General features: G+C 51.7%; 8 protein-coding genes across 8 annotated transcripts; 4 read left to right on the top strand and 4 right to left on the bottom strand.

The window, feature by feature from the left end:
• Window positions 1-4,173: 4,173 nt before the first annotated feature.
• N7506_005204 (cytochrome P450) lies at window positions 4,174-6,102 on the top strand (the record flags this gene model as incomplete). The annotated part of the gene is made up of 4 exons (XM_056954498.1): window positions 4,174-4,494; window positions 4,558-5,277; window positions 5,343-5,579; window positions 5,902-6,102. The coding sequence occupies 4 exons, from the start codon at window positions 4,174-4,176 to the stop codon at window positions 6,100-6,102; spliced, it is 1,479 nt and encodes a 492-aa protein (XP_056813387.1).
• Window positions 6,103-6,347: 245 nt separating this feature from the next.
• N7506_005203 (Rad21/Rec8 N terminal domain protein) lies at window positions 6,348-8,501 on the bottom strand (the record flags this gene model as incomplete). The annotated part of the gene is made up of 6 exons (XM_056954497.1): window positions 6,348-7,478; window positions 7,530-7,974; window positions 8,021-8,155; window positions 8,202-8,342; window positions 8,395-8,431; window positions 8,483-8,501. 6 exons carry the CDS (start codon window positions 8,499-8,501, stop codon window positions 6,348-6,350), a joined length of 1,908 nt encoding a protein of 635 aa, XP_056813386.1.
• Window positions 8,502-9,022: 521 nt separating this feature from the next.
• On the bottom strand, window positions 9,023-11,810 carry argEF (bifunctional acetylglutamate kinase/N-acetyl-gamma-glutamyl-phosphate reductase; the record flags this gene model as incomplete). The annotated part of the gene is given in 4 exon segments (XM_056954496.1): window positions 9,023-9,078; window positions 9,137-9,377; window positions 9,433-10,602; window positions 10,617-11,810. The coding sequence occupies 4 exon segments, from the start codon at window positions 11,808-11,810 to the stop codon at window positions 9,023-9,025; spliced, it is 2,661 nt and encodes an 886-aa protein (XP_056813385.1).
• A 1,428-nt stretch (window positions 11,811-13,238) lies between these two features.
• N7506_005201 (SNAP receptor SNC2) lies at window positions 13,239-13,829 on the bottom strand (the record flags this gene model as incomplete). The annotated part of the gene is made up of 2 exons (XM_056954495.1): window positions 13,239-13,565; window positions 13,725-13,829. The coding sequence occupies 2 exons, from the start codon at window positions 13,827-13,829 to the stop codon at window positions 13,239-13,241; spliced, it is 432 nt and encodes a 143-aa protein (XP_056813384.1).
• A 1,889-nt stretch (window positions 13,830-15,718) lies between these two features.
• On the top strand, window positions 15,719-17,201 carry N7506_005200 (glycoside hydrolase family 76 protein; the record flags this gene model as incomplete). Its single annotated transcript, XM_056954494.1, has 3 exons — window positions 15,719-15,821; window positions 15,876-16,579; window positions 16,632-17,201. The coding sequence occupies 3 exons, from the start codon at window positions 15,719-15,721 to the stop codon at window positions 17,199-17,201; spliced, it is 1,377 nt and encodes a 458-aa protein (XP_056813383.1).
• Window positions 17,202-17,632: 431 nt separating this feature from the next.
• Window positions 17,633-18,418, top strand: N7506_005199 (alpha/beta hydrolase; the record flags this gene model as incomplete). Its single annotated transcript, XM_056954493.1, has 1 exon — window positions 17,633-18,418. The coding sequence occupies one exon, from the start codon at window positions 17,633-17,635 to the stop codon at window positions 18,416-18,418; it is 786 nt and encodes a 261-aa protein (XP_056813382.1).
• A 460-nt stretch (window positions 18,419-18,878) lies between these two features.
• Window positions 18,879-19,398, bottom strand: N7506_005198 (uncharacterized protein; the record flags this gene model as incomplete). The annotated part of the gene is made up of 3 exons (XM_056954492.1): window positions 18,879-19,006; window positions 19,108-19,292; window positions 19,361-19,398. The coding sequence occupies 3 exons, from the start codon at window positions 19,396-19,398 to the stop codon at window positions 18,879-18,881; spliced, it is 351 nt and encodes a 116-aa protein (XP_056813381.1).
• A 1,002-nt stretch (window positions 19,399-20,400) lies between these two features.
• Window positions 20,401-23,285, top strand: N7506_005197 (uncharacterized protein; the record flags this gene model as incomplete). The annotated part of the gene is made up of 3 exons (XM_056954491.1): window positions 20,401-20,743; window positions 20,789-23,101; window positions 23,158-23,285. The coding sequence occupies 3 exons, from the start codon at window positions 20,401-20,403 to the stop codon at window positions 23,283-23,285; spliced, it is 2,784 nt and encodes a 927-aa protein (XP_056813380.1).
• Between the last annotated feature and the right edge of the window lie 79 nt (window positions 23,286-23,364).

The raw sequence follows: 23,364 nt of genomic DNA, 5'->3' as shown, positions 1-23,364 counted from the left end.
TTGGGCTGAATCGCATTGACACTCTTCGAGCAAAGCTTCTGTGTGCGAAGAAGTGGACGCGGGTAATTGTGAGGATTCAATCGTGACTTTGATGATTGAGGCGTAAGGGCACTTGTACTGGTATTCTTGCCGATTGGGATCGTTGAACAGCCCGAGCAATGGCATTCTAGGTGCAATATGGAAGGAATCCACGCGCTGTGGCCCACGCCGCTCCATGTCTTGTCTCATGTCTGTCCAAGGCAAAGTACTGCTTTGGAAACCCCTTTTTTGGACACTAACCGTGGTCAACTGAGAATAGGATTGAGACATTCTGCATTGGCCGATTTTTTGTTCCAAATGCATTCCACGCCCACAGAAAGCGCACTTCGTCATACTATTTGGGACTTGTCTGGCTGACAACATGTCGAAGTTTTGCCCTTCGTTCTGCGTCGGAGTTGAGAGCCACGAACAATGGATTTGGCCTTCCCCTAGGCTAAATTGCCATTAGCTTGCTGCATAATCTCGGAATAGACAGTCTTATCGCATACTTTTCACGGCATTTCTGGCCTTGCTGGCCTGTGTGCCCCGAAATTGGTTCCGAAAAACTTTGCTTCACAGGAAGCGCCCGACATAGCGCTGGCGGAGTTTTCTCGGTAGCCGGGAGTTCGAAACAATATTGTAGCCGTCGCCGAGCTTGATGTACACTCAATCCCCGACTATGAAGTGGGTCGGCTGGTGTTTATCGTCGTATTGAGCCTTCATGCTCATCGCTGCATACGCAATAGACAGTTCGGCGTCTGCACGGGCAGCTAGCTTGTCACCAGGTGGGTCCGCGTTTTGCAACATGTCCCACGGGTGGCGGGGCTCCAGGCCGTCCAGTAGGAAGTGTGGGGAATAGCTTTTGGCGGCTTTGGTAGCGCCGTAGGCCACTCTTCTTTCCGGTGGCAGCAACGCAACGGCGGATAGCTAGCTCCGCGATTTGGTTTGTCCGCTCCGACTGGCCGTCAGTTTGTGGATGGGACGCTGTTCAAAACAGTAACTGGACATTTCACTCCTTCCCTGGAAGTTTCCGCGGGGGCGGACGCGTCAACTGATTGGCGTCTGTCGCCGCTTCAATATCGTCTCCTTAGTGACTTGAGCAATATTTGATCTGTGACAAAATAACAGTGTGGAATCAAGTACCAGACGAAACGATCGATGAAAGAATCTTTGGTGTAGGAACCCCCACGAGCTTGTCTTTATGTAGAGGCGCTCCGTCACCACCTCAAGCCGATGGTGACAAGACAAGTTGACCCGAATGGCCGCATGGAGGGTTTTCTGACTGTTTCTTAATAGAATGTGGAAGAAAAGCCAACACAGTTGAATGGGATTTCACAGTCTGGATCTGGGCCTTTTGTAAGAAGGGTCAGGGGCATAATTCCCCGCCACACCATGAGGATTTCCATGAGGACGTCACAGTACGGGAATGTGACCATTTTTCCCACACCAACGGAAAATGAGAAAGCGGTTCCAAGCAGACCAGTAAGCGTCGTGCTACACCATGGGCGTCATGAACATGAAGAGCGTTGCTCATGCATTGTTGCATTGCCTTCAGGAATACCACCAGTAGGATCATTCTCGTCTTCTTCGTTCAAGCAGCGCTTTGAAAGTAGTCTGGCTTTGATGTAGCCGCGTATGTTTGTATGTGGGCGGCTCCACTCGCCTTACCTGGCAGTCTTCAAAGATTCCGAAAAAGACAAATGTTAGTTATCAACCGACTGACTGGCTTGTCGAAAGAATCCGAAGATACTTTGACATCGCTTGTTCGCGACGACTGTATACCAGTTCTAGCAATGAGCAGCCCATCGAAGTGGGAACAGTCGGAACCCCCTTGAGGCCGCATTTCGAGGGGCTTTTTTTGTGTTTCTCTTTGTTTTGTTTTTTTGGGGAAAGAAAAAGCAAAGCAGTGAAAAGAATGAGGAGCATATTTAGCTCACACTCATGCGCCGATGCGATCTAGAATGAATGCACACATATCTGCAGTCATCGCACGCATTCCATGAAGCGGCGAGTTTCGCTCTAGCTTTGGGCTCTTCATATGCCACAATTTCTCAATTTCGTCCTTCTTGGGATTTCGAACATTTCATTGCCTCTCGTTGCAAAGCACTTGATGTGTATGCTTGAAAGGACAATTTGAGTGATATCGAGAAAAGCTGTCGAATCCGAAGTTGGTTTGAGTTTCGGATCCATCGGCCTTTTCGGCTTCCTCGGCTTGTTCAGTCTGATCGGTTTGATCGGCATGTTCGGCAGACGTGAAGATAACGGCAGCGGGACGGGTATCTGTACATTTCAGTAAACCATCGCATCCAGCCAACAGGAATCCGCTCACCGTATTTTCAAAGACACGCTGCGGGTCTCTGGCGACGTTCTTTGTCTTTGTAGTTTTTCATCCCGCTTTTTCCAGCACTCATTGCGATCAAAGCCATGTTCTCATCCAGAACTTCACTTGAGGCATCGCCCACTTCAAGTGCGAAATGTGAAAAAAGATACGTGAGTTGAGAGAAATGGTGGTAAAGAGAGGAGAGAGTAGATGTACCGGAGGAATGGTTTTGTAAAAGAGATTGTATTGAGAAGAGGGAAGAATCAAACGAGAGTGTGTTGGAGAGGGAAAGGTATAGGTTCATACTTCCTTCCAATTCGCTGGCTCGCTGATTGATGAGATCTACTTGCCCCCATTGAATGAATTTGAGGATGAGCTTGTATCCCAGTTGCTGTATGTATACGCGATCAGATGCCAGAAGTTAGCAAGTGAAAGGTCTCAGGGATGTCGGACAAGGATCAGTTCCGAAGCATCGGTCTCACTTTTCACTTTACTAGTCAGCAGTACTGTCTAGAGCCTGGGTAAATTCTGCCCTGGTGTCTTTCTCTCTCTTTTTTCTCCTTGCTTCATTTCTGTTTTTCCTCTGATCTCAGTGAATACAATGCAGTCATCTATGAGGCATTTCCCATCGGGAATTTCCAAGCACAGCGATATCTGCTGCCTCAAGAGCACTTTAGTCACAGCCGCTGATGTCTAACAAGCCTCAGTGCCGCGCTCACGCGCGGCCAAACAGACAACGATAGTTACTTGTAAATAGGTGTAGTTATGTATTAGCTCAATTTCATATTTCTATTGGTAAAGAAACAGAACTACCTAGGTATCATCAACTTTGAGATCTTTTTTTAACTATCATTCTAACTATCTTTCTAACTACTCCCTATTTTATATCTTTTAAACTATCTGTTAAACTATCTTTCAAACTATCTTTTAAACTCTCTTTTTAGCTGTCTATTTAAAGTTCCAACTAATTGTACATACAGTTAACATTCAATTGGTCGAATCTTCGATTCAAGCCAAGCCGTGAAATATGATTAGTCAAGGGAGCTAAGCCGTGAACAGAGAATTATACTTAGGGGATTCGTGATAGCATTATCTAAACGACAAAATCGACGGTTATCTTTGCAACGGTCTGATAAGACGAATCAATCGCCCGCTCGGTACCCTAACATGAATCCATGGATAGGATATGACTCAAGAGAGCCGGCTGTGACAGCCGCTCAGGGGCTCAACCATATCACGGGACTTCAGCGACCAGGGAATCAGATCAAATGAAGTGTAAAAGTACCAACTTCAGTCTCTGTTGGGGTTCTAGACTTATTCGATGCTCCGAGGTGGAGTTCACTTAGGGTCGACAACCGGGAAGCGGAAAGCTAAAATCGAGGCCCGATCCGGCGCTAAAAATTAAGCACTTCGCAACTACCCGAGCCAATGGTGATTTGATCATCACTCTGACTTTGACTGTGTCTCTTTCTTGTTTTGACTCGCCCCTGAGCTGACATTAAATCGCATGCGGGCTCATGATTGGCTTGCAAAAGGAATCCGAAGATGTCGTCATCGACAACGGTTCGCGTGCCAGTTCCACTCGGGTGCATTCCAAGGTTCAACCAAGGAAAAAACACACTTTTTAGATCAAGATAGCATCAATCATGGTTTCTAGATATGTGCCTGTATCTTGTTTGCTTCCAGGTCACGAAATTGTAATGAATCATCCCGTTTGACATGACGACGTGGGTTGAAAGGGGCTCGATATGATCCTGCGAAATGTCAGTGCTTGGTTGTGATTCTACAAATTTGACAGGCTTCCTATGCCCCCGTAAAATATTCTGTATCACAATATGTGGGAAATTTACAAAACGGCCATTATGTTTGAAGAGCTGCCCTTTGCCTTCTCCTTTCTCCCAGGCAGTAATTACAAACCTATTCGAGATGTTGCAGCCAACGATATGGCCTCTTTTATGGCATTTGCAATTGTTTGCACCACAACATTTGTCGTCGTCTTATCGCTGTATTTGCTTGCACAGTCACGCATCAAGACCCAGCGAGTCCCTTCATCCATTGGACATGTGGGACTCCGGAATGAGGCATTCGGAACTGTAAGGGCCTGCATCCGTGAATTCACAAGTGGTCTACAGACGATGGCCTCTGGTTACAAGAAGGTTTGGTACCCTGTGTAGTTCTCAGCCATATGAACAGATGACTTAATTTTCTTCCTTTTGCAGTTCTCGGAAAAAGGAGAGCCGTTCATAATGCCCACGCCAAGCTTTGAAACGCATATCATGCTGCCCAGAGGATACATCAAATGGTTAACCGACCAACCAGAAGACATTCTGTCTCATGGAAAAGTCCATGGCGAGAAGCTAGGGCTTCGTTATCTGTTTCCAGGGTTTGATTATACCACCGATATGGCGATTGCAACCGCCATTCGTCTTCATTTAACCCGCAATCTTGCCACAATCCAGGATGACTTAATGGATGAAATTCAGTCTGTAACTGATACTATTCTTGGACTCGATGACCAGTCTTGGACAGAAGTCAATCTCTTCACATCGATGAGTTCCATCGTATCCCAATCAAGTGGGATAGTATTTTTTGGACGGTCTCTCAGCTCCAACGCGAGATTTATGCAATGTATGCAGAGATTCGGAGACATCTTTGGTGCAGGGATACTATCTGTTGGCCAACTCACACCTCGAATCTTTCGCAGAATGGTTGGTTCGTTATTTCTTGTGCCATTATCTTACTATCTGGCTGCGTGCACGAGATACCTTTGGCCTGTGTTTGCCGATCGATTGAAAAGCATGAATCGTGACAAACATGACAATGCCTTCAGTTATGAAGCGCCTAAAGATCTTATTACTTGGATGCTGCGGGCCGCCCTCGACACTAAAGCCGCATCCATTGAAGACCCTGGACCGCTGGTAAAGCGATTTACGCTTGTGGTATTTCCTTCGCTGCCCTATTCCTTCCCGCACCAGTTAGCTGACCACGATAAAATTGATTATAGACATCCGGCGCAATATCATCCTCATCGGTGACGGTAACAAACACGTTGCTTGACATCCTGAGCTCTGATCCAAAACTCCATTACTATCAAACTCTCCGTGAGGAGGCTGAATCTGTCTTCCCAGCGACGGGAGACCAAAAGCGGCCAAGTGCCTCTCTCAAACTTCATCGTATGGACAGTGCAATTCGAGAAAGCCTGAGAAGGAACCCTATCCTTGTGCGAGGTCTCTGGAGGGAGGTAGTTCCCAAAAATGGCATCACGCTTCCAGACGGGCAGCATCTCCAGCAGGGTGCTTGGCTCAGTGTTCCAGTTCCGGGTATTCACCACGATGAGCGATTTTACCCAGATTCAGAAGCCTATGGTGCCTTTTGATTCCTTCCGGGCGGTTTTTTGGATGTAGAAACTGCGAATGAAAAGATTGCCGATGCCGAAACTTGCAAGCCGGTCATGTTGACAATGACCAGTGAAACTTTTCTCCCATTTGGACACGCGCGCCACTCTTGGTATGTCTTTCGCCTTCTTCAACCCCTTTGAAATTGCAAATACTGCATGCGAATAGCAGCTGGAACCCGGTTATCTGACTCTTCATAGCCCAGGTCGATGGTTTGCATCGCACCACATCAAGCTTGTGTTGGCGTACATCTTTCTACATTATGACATCCAGGGCATGCCGGAACGCCCTCTCAACCACATATGGGGTGAGCACCCTATTCCTCCTCCAGGGACCGTGATCAAAGTGAAAAGGAGGGCAGTCGGTTGAAGAGTTTCTCTATTGAAGCACCGCAGAGCCCGAAAAATAACCGAGAATCTCATTTCCTATCTTCGGTGCCTAAAGATGCAACTTTTCAAGTTGATTCAAGATTTGATAGTAATATGATAGATGAGTCGTAATATGCTCTTCTCCGTTGTTTTCGTCGCATCATAAGAATATCCATATCCTTGGAAGATCCACTGTAGGAACCACGTCCGACGTCTCCTCTCACCATCTCTCGCACCCATCCCTCCTCAAACTCCAGCCAACCGTAATTTAATATCTCCATAAGAGCAATTAGCTCCCAACGCCCCAGTTCCACTCCGATCCTGATGGATCCGGACCACACCCCTCGTAGCCAGCGTAAGAACATTGACCAACGCCTGAGTCGCCACAGCACGCGTCGTACTCACTGTCGGCATCAGCGACTCGAACGTAATGGAATCAAGCCGAGAAGTCGGATTCATCACATCACCATGCGGAGATTCATCACTCGCGATTCCCATCTTCGATTTCATAAATTCATAAAAGTTCAAACTCTCCCGGTCCAGATTCGCCTTGGCACGTTCAATCATAGACCGTTTCCCAGGAGAAATAGAACTAATGTGCTCACGGTCCGTCGCGAGCTCATCCTCCAGATATCGAGTAAGATCGAGATCTTCGCCGAAATCAATGTCCTCGATATCTCGATATCCACGACCCGCAAGGGGACTGGCGCTCGCGAGACGACTGCGCCCTTTGCGAGAAGACTCGCTCACGCTGCCGAATCGATGTGGTCGGAGGGAGCTTTTGATGGACGCAGTGATATTCCACGGCATTTGGGAAGAGCGGTCGTCGAGGAGGCTAGATGGGGCGTCTCGGCCGATTTCAACATCCATGTTTAGACGGTCGATGTTCTCACGGCTCAGCTCTTCTGATCTGGTGCGCACTCGGCGCTCGCTGTCGTCGGGTGAGTGGCTGCGCTTTGACTGTCGCTTGTGACCACAGACTGCGTTGAGCAACTCTTCTCCGGAGAATTGGTTCAATGGGTGTGGCTCACGACGTTGTCCCAAGCCACTTCCGACACCGCCGATGCCGCACCCGAATACCCAGAAGGCAGCGTTCTTCTTGGAGATTGTTGGGATCTTGTTCTGCTGCTTCTGCTTGCGGGCGTCGGCCATGTTGGATACATATTCATTGTTCCATTGGGCTAAATCAAGATTGCGCAATGCAGTCGCACCGTCCGTGGAGAGTTCCTTTGGCTTTCTCGCGCGTCGCGCTCTGACGGGCTGGACTTCAATGGTTTCAATGGCTTCGGCGACTTCGTTCAGAATACCTGGGCCTTCGAGCGTGTCGATTTCCATAGCGCCATTTCCCAAGTTGACAACTTCGGTGTCGATTTGCATCTGCGGCCGGTTGAGCTTACCATTTTCTTCGTGACTTCCAATGTAACTTACATGATCATCCCAAGGTTGCTGTTGGGCTTGTTCCCTTTCAGACAAGTGCTCACTCCGCGGCTCAGCTGACCTCCGCGGCGATCTCACCCTGCTCTCAAGCTCGATTAGATTTCCATCCTCGTCAAACTCAAAGTCCGGTTGGAGAAGAACACCTTCTTCCAACGCAAGCCCGGAAACCTGAACAATGACATTGTCTTTCACGGGTGGCACATCTTCAAACCCGAGCATATAATCCCCACCGACTCCTCCATCTGACGGAAGTTCAATCTGCAAGCTCGAAAGCTGCGACACACCAGACAGACTGTTGATCGGTGAATTGGCCCATATGGTACCTAGTTTGGAACCGTCATCCACAGGAGCAAGGTAGGATAAGTCAATGTCAAGACCCGGAAGACCTGTCTCGGGGAGGAAGGAGGGATCGTAAGGTAGGACCAAAGTACTCGGTCTGTGATAATCAGCGAGTGCCAGCGATGCGTTGGAGGTCGACTCACCTGGCTTGTCCGGCGGTTGGATCGAGTCCACTACCCGGGATGATCTTCAGCTGCGTGATCATTTTGTCGTGCATGGCTTGGGTGTCGAGCAAGGTGTATCCGCATTGCTGGTTGTAGACTCGGGAGACACCGTATCTGTTCGCTGTTAGCATGGTGGGTGGTTGATGGATGCCCGACGTACAAGAGGCTGCCTTGGAGTCGTAGGGCCATTGGTGCTTCGGGATTGATGATCACCCTGCATGCGTTGGGGACGTCCACATCCAGGATGGCTTTGCGGTTCAGTCGTCTGGAAACTGAGCGGGAGCCTAGGGTTGCGACGAGCCTGTGTAGATGTTGGTACTATATTGTAAAAGTTGTGATCAATCGTATCTTACCATATGGTTGCGACGCCATGCTCTGGGGAAGTGAGGACTAGAAGACTGGCATAAGTATACTTCTTGGGAGGTGTCAGTCAATACATACTTTCATGACTGTAGAACATTGCGAGTGTGAGTCGAGTGACCTGCTGGTCGCCCGAGACTTGTTCAGTGACTGGAGACTATTATTTGAGCTTCGAGGGAGATGTGTGGGAAGAAGAGAAGAGATGGAAAATGAAAAGGATGGAGAAGTGTGGAGGGTTGGATGTCGACAACGGGGACACTCTCAAGGCAATAGGAAGTGATGGAACTACACACTTCAGCGCCATGTTCCAAGTTTGACTTGGGAACTGTAGCAAGCACCATGATCTTGAACATCTTAATTCATCATCTTCATGTAGAATTGCGAACAATTCATCGCATACCTACTTTTGGACCTGGACCACTGTGATCGCCACCAAGTCTAAGGGAATTTGAATCAAGAACCAAAGAAAATCGAACTCTTTTGAAACATATAAACGAAATCGACTATGGAAGACCCGGACAGCATAATCACCAGAAATCTCTAACCCAAGCGATGTATACTGTGCACGCGGGGTATGGGACAAAATACATGCAGCAGACACAAACAAGCTGACGTGAACATTTAGTCGAGGGGAATACCCTCGTATTCGGAGTAGCCCAGAGCCAAGTTCATGTTTTCTATATGAAGGTTAGTCTGGTTCATGAACGAATCGAGATGTAGTAGTGGAATACTTACGCAGGCATTGGGTGGCGGCACCCTTGAGCAGGTTGTCGATGGTGGCGCAAACAACAACGCGCTCGCCGCTAGAGTGGACAGCGAAGCCACCGATCTCGACACCGTGGCGGCCGGCAATGTCCTTGACGAGAGGGGCCTCGCCGACGATCTTGACAAGCTTCTCGCCAGCGTAACGATCCTGGTAGAGGTTACGGATGTCGCGAGAAGTCATCTTCTGCTTCAGGGGAATGCTGATGGAGTGCTGCAAAGTGTTAGTAGGGGGACAGAGAAGAGCAGGTCTTGTTTCAAACACTTACGGAGATACCCTGGAACCAAACAGCGACGTGGGGGATAAAGGCAATAGGAGTACCCAACTGAGCGCTGATCTCGCGCTCGTGAATGTGATCAGTCAGACTGTAGGGGATGAGGTTGTTGGTCAGGAACTGCACGTCGTTCTTGGGGCTAGGCTTGGTGCCAGCACCAGAGTATCCAGAGACACCGAAAGAGGTGGGCTGGCCGCCGAGGAAGGGAACGAGGGGAGCAATTCCAAGCTGGGCAGCGGTGGCGTAGCATCCAGGGTTGGCGATACGGGTGGCACGGGCGATCTTGGAGCGCTCAACCAGCTCGGGGAGACCGTAGGTCCACTTGGGGTCGAAGCGGTAGTCGGCGCTGAGGTCAACAATGACGTTGCCCTCCTTGGCACCCTCGTCGACGGCATCGACGAAGGGCTTGCAGATGCCGTTGGGCAGGGCCATCACCCAGCAGTCAATGTCGCCGTTGGCGGACATCTTCCGGACATCTTCCGGGCTGAGGTTCTCGTAGATGATCTCGCGCTTCTCGTAGCCCTGGAGCTTCTTGCCGGCCAACTCGCGGGAGGAGACGTGGCGGAGATCCATGTTGGGGTGGGCGTTGAGCAGGTTGATCAGAGCCTGGCCAGTGTAGCCACGGGCACCGATGAGGGCAACCTTGGCGGGCTGGGTGTTGGAGTTGTTCTTCTCTCCGAGAGGAGGGTTAGGGTTGGTGGTGGAGTAAGAACGGAACGCGTTGACCGCAACAGCGGGGCGGGTGGTGCGGTTCATGCGCAGGGCGTTGGTGACGGTGGAGAAGCCGCGCTTCTGCTCAGCAGAGGCGCCGCTGGCACCGAAGCCCTTGCCAATGTTGGCAGCGGCCTCGGCAGCACGGTGGAGACGGGCCTCGAGGTTGATGTCGCCGAACATCTGGCGACCGTGCTGGTTGAATTCCTGGACCAGCTGCTTCACCTCCTCGCCGTTCTCAGCGCCGTACCAGAAGAGGACCTGGCCGTCACGGCTCAGACTGCCGTCGGCCTTGTCGAAGAACCAGGTCAGGTTCTCGTCGTCCTCCTTGACGGTCCATGCGAGCTTGGGGAAGTCCTTCTTGATGCTGGCGAAGACGTTATCGGCAACGTTGGTCAACCATCCAGACTTAGTGATGGTGAAAGTGGCCAGGTGAGCCATCTGGGAGCCGGGCTGGGGGGAAGGACAACTCCGAGAGCCTCCATGGGCTCATCGTAGAAGATCTTGAAGTCCTTCTCCTTCATGCCCTCGACGTAACGGTCGACGACGGCACGAGCATCAAGACCCTCACGGTCACGGATGAGGACCTCCTTCAGGGCGTCCATATCCTCGAACTCGGAGAGAGAGGTCTTGACGTGGATCTTGTTGCCACGGCGGATCAGGGTACCAGCACCGGAGTCAGTGAACAACTCCTTCTGAAGATCAGCAGGGTGGATGATGGCCACGCTGGAGGAGCGAGGCAGGTCGCTCAGGAGGTCCTTCATCTCCTTGATCTTCAAACGAGTACCGTGGCGCACCCACCACTGGTTCATGAGGTGGTCGTACTCCTCATCAAGGTTGATAGCGGAGATCTTCTCACCGGTATCACCGTTGAAGAGACCACCCTTCTCAGCGAGGTAGACGATCTTGAGGGGCTGCAGGGAGCGCGCAAGCTCACCGGCCGCCACGTCCGCATTGACGTTGAGGACCTGACCATCGCAGGTCTCGGCCATGGAAGTCAGAATGGGGAGACAGCCAGCGGCGATGGCAGACTCAATGGGGGCCTTGTCCACACCGTTAATCTTACCAACCAGGTTGTACTTGGGCTTGTCCAAGTAGTCTGCCGAGAAGACACCCGCGGTGATGGGGCGCGCACGAATACCGATGCGCTCGAGCTCCTCCACCAACTTCATGTTCTCCTCCAGGAACAACTTACGGGCGAGAGCCAAGGTCTTGCCATCAGTCACACGGATTCCATCCTCGAATTGGGGCTCGACGCCAGCCGCCTCCAGCATACGGTTGAGCTGGGGGCCCGCACCGTGAACGACGATGGGGTAAAGACCGACATGGTTGAGGAAAGCGAGCGCGGAGGAGAGGGTCTCCAGGTGCTCGGTGATAATGGCACCACCGACCTTGATCACGGCGAATTGCTGGGAGGAGACGGAGGTAAAGTGGGAGAGGTACTGCTGAACCTCGCGCTTCGACCCAATGTTGCTCAGCAGCTGCACGACGGTGCTGCGAGTGGAGGTGAGGTGAGGATCGGTGGCGCGAGAGTAGCTGCGAGTCTGGCGGAGGGAGGTGGCCTTGCCAGCCGAGACTCGCAGAGGAGAAGCAGTCGGTGCGGAGAGGGTACGGAGGGGCTTGCACGAAGCTCTCCGCACAGCGGAGCGAAGGGACATCATTGTGGCAACGCGCATGCGGCAACCTCCACGGTCACACAAGTGGAATCCCTAAGGATTGAAAGAGCAAAAGATATAAGAAGGTGGAAGTGGTGAGTCAAGAGAGAATTTCTACGATCGTCGGGGCCTCGGAGACCCAATGACGGGGAGAAGGCGGTGGAGACTCTTTCTAGCGAGCGATTTATCGGCTTCTTTTTTTACGTGCGACTTTTGTTTCTTATGACTACCTCTCTTCCTATGATCGATTGTACTTTGTTCTTTTCTTTTTACATACCTTATGAGCCTTTTTCTATTTCCAATCATCTGTTTTTTGCTTTTTTGTTGATATTTATAAGATACCTGAGTTAACGCTGTAGCCGGCACGTAAAGAAAAGTCACTCACAGAATCTGCTCCCTTTTTCGGCGGACCCAAAGAACTCGTATTTCTGCTCTCTCCTGCTTTTACCTCTTTTTTACCTCCGAGCCCACTTCTGCAATCATGAAACGTCATCCCACTCTGGTCTAGTCCGGGTTATCTGATCCTGTCCCTGCCTCTCACTCGTTGCCTCCGGACACCGCTATCCACTTCCCTCCACCCTGTCTGGATCTAGTCTCGCCCTGTCCGCGCTTCTTTCCGACGGGACACTCACCAGAATTCTTCTCAATGGCCTGTGGGAGAAACCTGGTGGACACACGGGTCTCTCGCCAAGAGCTTGCAACATTATCTGATTTTTTTCGTTCCCCTCGGCCGGTCTCGGTGGATGGATTCCCGGGTCCGGACCTTTTTTCCTGAAATCGACAGGGTCCACTGTTACGAGAGGGAATGGAGGAGACAGGTAGACATAGTCGGCTCGGACATAGCGGGTGCCTTGCAGGAGATTGTCATTGGCGAATTGGAGCATCTGAGGATTAGGCCATCGGCCATGACCTCGGGAGCCACGTGGGAAATATCGGAGACGTCGCGAGTAGCGCTTAGTAGCTTATTTGGCCGCGACTGGTCAAATCTCTACGGAGTACTCAGGACTCTCTATCTACTCCTTACTCCGTACTGGATTACTCCAGACTCCCCCAGAACTTATGCATATGATATGTCGATTTTGCAGGGTACAGTGTAGATCTACGGGGTACTCCGTACTCATTCCATGCAAACACGCTGAGATTCATTGAACAAACCCGAATCGCAGAAAACTAAGAATACTGAAACACGGCATCAAGTATCATTTACATCTTCACTTGTGAGTCGCATACACCCAAATTCGGATCTCGTTTCGTGGGAAGAAAAAGTCAAGATTTGGTCATTGAAAACACGCCCAGAAAAAAAAACAGCAGGAGGTATTAACGGCTGGGAACGGAAAGGAGGCCCCACGGCCCTACAGTAAACCCAGTAAAATTCAAGATTCCATGTCGAAAGAGAAGTCGTAAGTCGCAAGTCGCAGGTCAGCCAGAGAGCCACTAGTGCTTGGTGGCAATCACTGGGGATGGAGTCAGCATTGAATGCCCGGGGAGAAAGTAGACAGTCAGAACGAAGTCAGCGAGGGCAAGCTTACCAGAGGGCACAATAATGACCACCAGAAGAACAATGACGCAAATGACCAGACACACGCGCATCTTCATGTCCTTCCACCACATATCTTTGCGCACGCGATTGGCGCCGCGGCGGAAGCCCTGGGCCGAGACGGCCAGGTTGTCGGTCTTGTCCTGCAAGGAATCGAGGTTCTCACCACGTTGCGAGACCTTGTTGATGTTTTCGCGCATCACACCGACGGTGTCATCGATTTGCTGGGAGAAACGGGGTTAGACCGGATTCGGAACCTGAGGCCCAGCCATCGCATTTTCCACCAAGAACTGCAGTCACCAGGCAGGGACCAGGCCAGGTGAATGCGATTGTTTGATGGAGAGGATATCGCTAGGGATCAAGGGATCGGGGGTGCAACTCACTGCTTGCAATGCGGCGGTGCGCTGGTTGCCATTCTGTCCATTGCCCTGGGCTCCGTTGGAACCGGAAGGGATATAGGGGTCGTAGGGTGCTTCGTTCTGAACCATTATGAAAGAGGTAGGGTGATCTGAGGAATTCTCAGATGCGGGTTTGCGGGATGTCGGGGTTGTCGAGTTGACCTTTGCGGAGCCGTAGGGGTTGCTCTGTTTTGAACTCGGGGCGCGGGAAAGACGGGGATCTGGAGGATGAAACTCGACGCAAAAGAAGTTGGTAGAGCAAGGGAGACCACGAGTTGATGGTGTGGAAATGTAGCGCGACGGCGAGGGTCAGATGGAGAGTACGAGATTAACGGTTGTTGTCTTGACGCTGACAAGTTGAGTTGCCGCTGAGGCGGCTTGGGAGAGAGTCACGTGTTGTGGCGTTGTCTCACAAAGCGTAGGCTACCGGCTTTGGAACTATTGGGCCCTCTTTGGTTAATAGCTAATGATAGATTGGGCTGTTTGATTGTAAATATAAAGTCAAGTCTTGTTCAGTGCAATATCATCTAGAGGCTGGTCTTGCAGAGTGCTGCTCTCGAGCCGAGCAGCGGAGATGGACATTAATTTACTCTACTGAAAACAAGCCACCGGAAAGACTTCAATTGGCACACACTTCCTCAAAGTTCCCAGAAAGTGTAGAAGTAGAAAGTGGTACTTCGTATTTCGGCATGGGCACAAGTGATATTTGGCTGCCTGTGAAGTGCCCGGCAGAAGCGTGTTGCTTCAGAAACGGGTGCTATTTTTAGCCGATGAGGTAATATCCTCCGATTATGTCATTCCCTTTGCCCTTTTTGCTCTTTCGGCTTGTTGACTCCGTAGTTACTGCACTTTATACGGAGTACGGAGTACGGAGTGCAAGATGGATCGTTCTGTCATTGGGCCTCCGACAGCTCTATGAGCTCATTCAGAGCCACCCTCGGGAGTCGGCATGAGACCTCCACAATGGAGTCCGGTGTTCATGCACGAGCAGCCTTCGACAAGAGCATCAAGTCTCGACTCCATATCACCAACCTTGGAATGAATCACCCAACTTCCTTGATATTCACTCAACTCCTCGACTGTCCTGGAATCGCACACTAATTTAACTCTAGGGGACTCAGCCCCTATGCGTTGCATAGCAGGGCTCATGCCCAGCAGGATGACCCGGAAGCTGATCTTGGCGGCCCCAGCGACAAAATCAACCCATCTGCATACGACCGTATGTATAAAATGACATCCCACTTCCAATGGAATCGCTCGTCTCTTTATACGCATCTCTGCTTGATATCTTTGCTTGATATACGCACCAGCCCACATAATATATTGTTTCAGTAAATCAAGGATGATCAGATACAAAACAAGCTGTCAAAGCTACTAATCTTTCAATCAAGCTGAGAAGTACCCAAGAGTGATGCTCGCCAAGCTCTTAAACCCAGCTATGGATCCTACGGTTCATCCTTCGACGATCTTTATGCGAGTCAGTCACCGCTCAAAACAGTGCACACCTTTTTCCTGAATGTATCTTTCGGGCTTTTCAGTGGCCTTTGCAATAGCTGCCGAATCTTCTTCCTCCATTCCACTCTAGTCTACGGCCTGAGAAATATTTGCCGGAGCGTATTGGTCGTTTATGTATTGCCGTCGATGAAACTGCACCCAGCTGTATATCCTATGGACATGCTAGTCCTCCGCGGCCCTTGCCCCGGACCGACCGGCCCCAGGTGTGAGGCTGATTCTCGCTCCATCTCCACGGGTTTATATCCTCTTGGGCACCCCATATTTTATATCCCGGTAACGGCCCCCTGCGTAAAAGCACCATTCGCGACTCGCGATCCCCCCCGCGGCCCCATGCTTGGCTGTTGATCTGTACAGCTCAGCCCATGGCAAATAAAAACAAGTTCTAAAGCCACATAGCGTTTTGAGAATTCATATATGATTTTATTCCTTCCTTAGATGTGTTCTTCCTTCGTCCGGTTTCCACTATGAGATATCTAGGACAATCATATGGTGTTCTAGTCTTCCTCCTCTCCACGTTGGGGCCAAAAGTCACACAGGCGTCTATCGACCTCGACTTAGAAAATGACGGTGTGTCGAATCGAGTCGCGTGACACATGGACGTATTCACTAAATTAACCCCAGATTCCATCAAGGCCGCGGCCAAGGTCGCCGCTGCCGGTATGATGAAATACTACACAGGCGACCAGCCCGGCGACGTACCAGGAAATATCCCAGACCCATACTACTGGTGGGAAGCTGGTGCCATGTTCGGCGCAATGATCGAATACTGGTACTATACCGGAGACGATCATTGGAACAAAATGACCACGCAAGCATTGCTCCACCAAGTAGGCGACGATAACAACTTCATGCCACAGAATCAGACCTTGTCTCTCGGTAACGACGATCAGATCTTCTGGGGCTTTGCAGCAATGGCGGCCGCCGAGCTAGGGTATCCTGATCCACCGGATGACCAACCCCAGTGGCTAGCTCTAGCGGAGAATGTGTTCAATTCACAGGCTACCCGCTGGGATACGTCGACCTGTGGTGGTGGTCTGCACTGGCAGGTTTTCGAGTATAATGGTGGATATTCTTATAAGAATACCATCTCCAATGGAGGGTTTTTCAACGTTGCGTCGCGGTTGGCAAGGTATACAGGGAACGACACGTTTACAGATTGGGCGGAAAAGGTCTGGGACTGGACGAATTCCACGGGCTTCATCAACGACAAGTGGCATGTCCTTGATGGAGCTGACAGCGGGGACAATTGCACTGTTATCAATCATTCACAGCACGCATATCTCCCTGCGGTGTATCTCCACGGTGCAGCGAACATGTACAACATAGTAAGTATCCACTCTGCATCCAGCACCGCGACTCCAAAACTTATCAAAACAGACCAAAGGATCTGAGGTATGGAAAGAGCGAATAGAAGGCCTAATCAGCGGGCTCGACACATTCTTCCCAAACAATCAAAACATCATGATCCAGTCATGCGAATCCAGCAAATGTGACCTCAACTCTCGATCCTTCAAAGCCTATCTAGCGCGTTTCATGGCCGCGACGATCCCTCTCGCCCCTTTCACGCAAGAGGCATTAGAGCCCAAGATCCAGATTTCCTCAATCGCCGCCGCGGAGCAGTGCAATGGACCCGATAATGCCTGCGGGCTGGTCTGGACTGACGGCACCGACTACAAGAGCAGTACTGGGATCGGGGAACAGATGGCTGCGATGGAGATATTCAAAGCGAATTTGGTATATACTGTCAAGGCGCCCGTGACGGGGAAAACGGGTGGTACGAGTCAAGGGAATTCAAAGTCTGACGATGGCGGACAGAAAGAAGCGGTAGACGGGGATATTCGAACTCGGGCGATCACAGCGGGGGATAAGGCTGGCGCAGGTATTGTTGCTGCGTTGGCTGTCTTGATGCCCGTTGGTGCTGCTGCGTTTATGGTTGTGTTTTCATGATTGTACCCTTGGAATATTCGGATACTTCCAAGGTTTATCCATGGATCTCAGTTCAGCTAAGATATATTGTTGACTACTTACGTCAGATTTCAATCATACACCTTTAGCGCTGGACGCCTTTAGATCTGAAAGTGCCGATCGTGATCCTCCCAGGGTCCTTTCTCCAATTATATTGGCCCTAGGACTTTAGCGCGCAACTTCGCGGAATATTGGCCCCTCATATATACGCCGGGCTAGTAGACAGCTTCCAAGGTTAGTTTCGGTAGATACTTAAATATTGACCCATACCTATCCCATAGATATATATCGCTGAGAATTGCACTCAAAATATCCAACAAGCCATTGAGAGCCTTCAAGATCCTACCTGGGCAGGAACCAAGATATATATCTCCTGGACTCTAAATTCACACCCCAACCCCAAAGAAACCATCATGACATCCACCCTTCCAACCATCGTCCTAGTCCATGGAGCCTGGCACACACCCGCAAACTACCAGACCTACGTCAACGACCTCCAAGCAAAGGGATTCACCGTGCACTGTCCCTTACTCCCAACCTCCAATGGCCACCGACCACCCAATGCCTCCCTACCAGAAGACGCCGCCCACGTCCGCTGCGTGATAACATCCTGCGTCGAGCGAGACGAGCGCGTCCTGCTGATCATGCACTCCTACGGCGGAATAGTAGGCACAGAGGCCGCGCAAGGTCTCGACCTAGCAACACGTCGAAAAGCAAACTTACCCGGTGGTATCATCCACCTACTCTATATCTGCGCCTATATCTTGATACCGGGCGAGTCACCCTGGACCATCGTCGAGGAAACAGGTATGCAGGATGGTTGGAAGCAGATGGTGGATATTGCAGAAGATGGAACCTCTGTTCTGCGAGATCCGAGCATGGCGCTCTTCAGTGGTCTGGAAGAAGAGAGTGTTGTTCGAAAGGCATGTGAGTCCATGGTGTGCAGCCCTCCGGGTCCTTTGACTGCTGTGACGAGGGGGGATGTCTGGAAGACTGTGCCTGCTACCTATGTGCGGACGAGTCGGGATTGCGCTCTTGTGCCGCCGTATCAGACTCTCCTGCTTGAAAGGGTCAAGGCGGAAGGTGTGGTGCTGGATATTGTGGAGTTTGATACTCACCATAGTATTTGGATCTCTCTTCCGGAGGAGATGGTGCAGATGGCTTTGAAGGCGGCTGGTGATGAGAGGAACTTGGAGTGATTGTTGAATGTTCAGCCTCGGGTGCTTGTGAATGGGGCATCAAGTGCAAACATCAATCTTTTGATGCGCGGATTAGAAGCTGTCCAGCTTTGCGTCCTAGAGTAATCAAAGCAGGTTGATCTTGTTGTATTTTGAGCGCCGATGTAAATTGATATTCGCTTTTAATTATATCAAAGACCCAAGGGTCCGTTATTGTACATTGGTACCTCGGGTTCGAGGTAGATGTGAGAGAGAAGAGTCGCAAGCGTATCGTACACATAGTAGAAATCATGACACGGAGGGGATTGTTCAGTGTTGCACACGGGAGGGGCTCCAGTCTGAACATGGTCAAGTTGTGGAAGCAGTGTTCAACGGCGGGGGACGCAAAGGATATTCGAGGTGGGTAGTAGACCATCGTCTGTCTTTCTCGACACCAGCTGACTGCCTGACAATGATAGAATCACACATCGCTGACTGGCAATCATTTTTCACCCAGCATTTCCTTGCGCATTTCCTCCCGTTGTGTCTTCGTCTGTTCCTTGCTCTGGGCGCGCTGCGCATCAATCGCAGCTTGCTTCCTGTCTCGCTCTTCCTGCGCGGCGTACCAGACTGAAAAAAAGATCTTCGCGTTAGTCACTGTCACTATCACCGCTCGCCACCCGGGTCGCGCTTCGAGCACTATGCCGGCGTAATAGGAGACCTCGACATACTGGACTTATCCGACTTGGACCACTCCTTCAACTTGTTGACATAATCGTCGAATTCCTGTGCGCGACGATCACCTTGCGCCTCGGCACGCTGCCTTAAGTCCGGGTTGTATCGCTTGCGGAGTTCTTCATCGGTAGGGCGGATCCATTCAACGAAGGCGGGACCTCCGACGACCATGAGCAGGCCACTGGTATCGAGAATCGAGAATGAGCACACGGAACACACGGAATACTCGGATCGAGGGGCATCACTTACCCGGCCACGACCTTGGCCCATAATCCGACGCGAGACATGATGTAGTGAAAATGGTTCGGAGTGAGAGATCATCAACATCATCGCGGCTCTCATTTGTTGCCGAAGAGTGGCTCAGGCTCAGTGGCTCAGGTGTGGCGCAGTAACACTTGACCGAATCGGGCATGTCTCACCTTTGTGTTTCTCCCCACACTTTTCTTTTTTCTTTCTTTTTTTAAGTCTCTTTAGCCTTGAGCCCACACGAACGGTGACGTTTCTTTCTTTTTTAGTCCGTCCCTGATCCCGAGACATACGTGGAGTCCGCAATTTGTGCAATGTGCAATGCCCGGACAATGCCGATTGACCCTGGCGATAATTTCTAGTTCCCGCATATTTCCTCACAGTCTTTCGGGTCCTTCGAAGATTAGGGCTGTCTCCGGTAGGGTGTCATTTGGTTTCAGATGCCCCATTTGCCCCTAGGCAGCTGTCTACTGGTTCGCTCTGCTGTGCCAAGGCACAACTCCCTCGTCAACGGTTGTGGTCCCAAGATGGCAGGGGTCCTTCGGCGGCTACTTGTACACCCCTGATCGTCAGGCACCGGGTTATACACATACGTTGTGTGCTGAGACCACCGAGTAAACAAAATAAAGTCATACGGAGTACATAGTTAATAACTGTCAAATATTAGCGATAGATCCCAGATCCATGGAAATATCAGAATAGAAGATCTATGACCTCAAAGAGATCCAGAGACTCCAAAGTAAAGAGTTACCCAAAGGAGTTAGCGTCCGAACGAAATAACTCAGTGGAGTCGACGGGTTTTTAATTTAAAGGTCACCTGCTTCTCTCTCGCTCTTCTCGCTTTGTACAGATTGGACGAGTACGGAGTACTGTCCTTTGGCATTCTTGACTTCACGTGGTCTTTGAGGGTGAGTGACCAGGACGAGATTAGGGGGGCAATGCGCTAACTCATCAGCCCCTCCTTGCATGCGACCAAAGGTTTAAACAATCGCAACCACCCAAATCGTGGCACTTGGAAGAGTGCGCCCATTTTCCCTCGCGCCATGTCATACCCTCAGTCTGCCGCGCAGAGACCGCCACCGCTGCGACAATACAATACGGCTCCTTCGCCATCCGTGGTCTCACCGGGGGGATATTCGCAAGATGGTTCCTACGGACATAGTGATGGAGGGAGGAGTAGTCACGACTACCCTGCCGGTCCAGCCTACGACGACGCTGCGTACAGCGTTCACTCCAACTCTTCAGGTTCGCAGCCTTATGGTGCCCCGCAGTCACAACCGCGCGCAATGCGCCCACCGGGACCGCCAGGCCCAGGGCCGGGATATGGACGCCCTCCGAATGGCTATCCTCCCGGAGGGATGCCGCCGCAGTCGCGACCACGAACCCGTAAGTAAATCACTACGACTCGGAAGTCTCGTCTGACAAGTATAGCTGGTGGACGACCCGCCCCGGGCCCGGGCACCTTCGACAACCCCTTCCCTTCCTTCCCGAATCAAGATCCAAGAGACCCCAGAGCTCGACGGGACCCGAGAGACATGAGAGACCCGAGAGGCCCGAGACCTCCACGGGACCCCAGAGATCCACGAGATCCACGAGACCGTAGGGGACCGAGAGATCCCAGGGATCGTCGCCCACCACCACCGCGAGGATTAGAGAGCAGCATGTCGGCCATGGATTTGAATGGAAGGGCAGTGGATATGAACGGACGGGGTCCCCCGAGACCTCATACCTCCAACGGAAGACGACCGGAGATGCGACAGCCCCCTCTACGCGGTCCCCCACCTGGACGGGGCCGGGGAGGCTATCCCATGGGCCCGATGCGAGGTGGAAGCTCAGGTCGTCCGGATCGCCCTGATCGCGACTACGGAGATCCCATGGGTGGACCTATGGGTCCGCCCCCACGAAGTACAACCATGCCGCTCGGCGCGCCTATGGGAGGTCCATCGTATCCTGGTCAATCGACATATCAAGAATCAGATTATCCAGGGAGCCCGATGGATCCTCCAATGCGCCCAAATACCGCCGGGAGTATGCGACCACCGCACTCACGCGCCCCCAACGACATAGACCCTGGCCTGATCATTCCCTCCGCCTCGTTGATGATTCCCCCGGAACCTGCCAACCGCGTCTCATACGCCCCCAAGGACTTTTTGGACAGCTATTACGAGTCTGGTCCCGACGAACCCGATATGCCTAATTTTGACGCCATGCCTGATGCTGGCCAGCACACGGCCATTGATGAAATGGGACTCGAGACGCCCAAGGCAAAGACGCCGGCTCCGCATCCGAATTCCTCCCCCGGCAATTATAATACGTACTCACCCACAGGTGACGACTTCATGCGCTCCCAGTCTCAACCAAACCTCCGACAAGCCGAAGCGCCGAACCAGTTCGAGAATGCAGGATTCCAATTTGATATTCCTGGAGAGGCTCCCGGCCATGCTGCTGATCACGGATACGGACAACATGGGTATGAGGACTATGCAGGTTACTCACAAGGTCCTCCTGCTCCTGTCCGAGGCATCCAGCCAGGTTATCACGAGCACCCCGAGGTTCCCGAAGCTCAGCAAAATCCCGATGCTCTGCCACACCACCCAGCTCCTTTCCGGCTGGGTCTCGACCAAGGTGCGAAACCGGCGCCTGTACGGCAATACAGTGCCCCAGAGACTGCTCCTGCTCCTGCGCCGGCCCCGGCATCGCAGCCCATGATGGTACCCAGAGGACCGGCGCAGGCGCCTGTCACAATCGAAGAGCTCCAGCGCCTGCAACAACAGGCGCGAGGCAACCCCTCCGACAAGCAGGCCCACCTCATCCTCGCCAAAAAGCTGGCCGAGGCCTCCACTGTCCTGGTGGGTGACAACAGTCGTCTCGACCCCAAGACAAAAGCCAAGGCCAAAGAGAAGTACATAATGGATGCATTCAAGATTGTGAAGAAACTCGTTACGGGCGGGTACTCCGAAGCGCAATTCTACCTAGCCGATTGCTACGGAGAAGGTCTGTTGGGACTCGAAGTAGACCCCAAAGAAGCCTTCTCACTCTACCACTCCGCCGCCAAGCAAGGCCACGCCCAATCCGCCTACCGAGTCGCAGTCTGCTGCGAAATCGGACAAGAAGAAGGCGGCGGCACGAAACGCGACCCCTTCAAGGCCGTCCAATGGTACAAGCGCGCTGCATCCCTGGGTGACACACCCGCAATGTACAAAATGGGCATGATCAACCTCAAGGGACTCCTCGGACAAGCCCGCAACCCACGCGAAGGCGTTTCCTGGCTGAAGCGCGCAGCCGAGCGCGCAGACGAAGAGAACCCTCACGCCCTCCACGAACTGGCACTGATGTACCAGAACGCCAGCGGGAACGACATCATCGTCCGAGACGAACAATACGCCTCGCAGCTCTTCCACCAGGCCGCCGAACTAAACTACAAGTTCTCTCAGTTCCGTCTGGGTAATGCCTATGAATACGGGCTTATGGGATGTCCAATTGACAACCGCACCAGTATTATCTGGTACACGCGTGCTGCAGCGCAGGGCGAACACCAGAGTGAGCTTGCGCTCAGCGGTTGGTATCTGACTGGTTCAGAGGGTATTCTACAGCAAAATGATACAGAGGCTTATCTGTGGGCTCGCAAGGCTGCGACTTCTGGTCTTGCAAAGGCTGAATATGCCATGGGGTACTTTACCGAGGTTGGAATTGGCTCTGCTGCTAATTTGGAGGATGCGAAGCGCTGGTATTGGCGTGCGGCTGGTAAGTGGTTTCTTTTGCTTTTTATTGTATTTGACTTTGACTAATGTTTGGTTCAGCGCAAGGATTCCCTAAGGCCCGTGAGCGCCTTGAGGAGCTTAAAAAGGGTGGTAGCCGGATGGAGAAGACTCGTCTTTCTCGCTCTGCTGTTAATAAGCAGAGTGATGGAGACTGTGTTCTCATGTAGATGGCCTATCTCGCTATTATTCTTCCCGCAGACCTTGCAGGTCTCTTTCTGGCGTTGTATGCGCTCTCATTTCTTGACA

The sequence above is a fragment of the Penicillium brevicompactum genome (assembly GCF_028827555.1).
Source record: "Penicillium brevicompactum strain IBT 35665 chromosome Unknown utg000003l_segment0_segment0, whole genome shotgun sequence".
Lineage (NCBI taxonomy): Eukaryota > Fungi > Ascomycota > Eurotiomycetes > Eurotiales > Aspergillaceae > Penicillium > Penicillium brevicompactum.
This window is presented reverse-complemented; position numbering and strand designations above follow the sequence as displayed.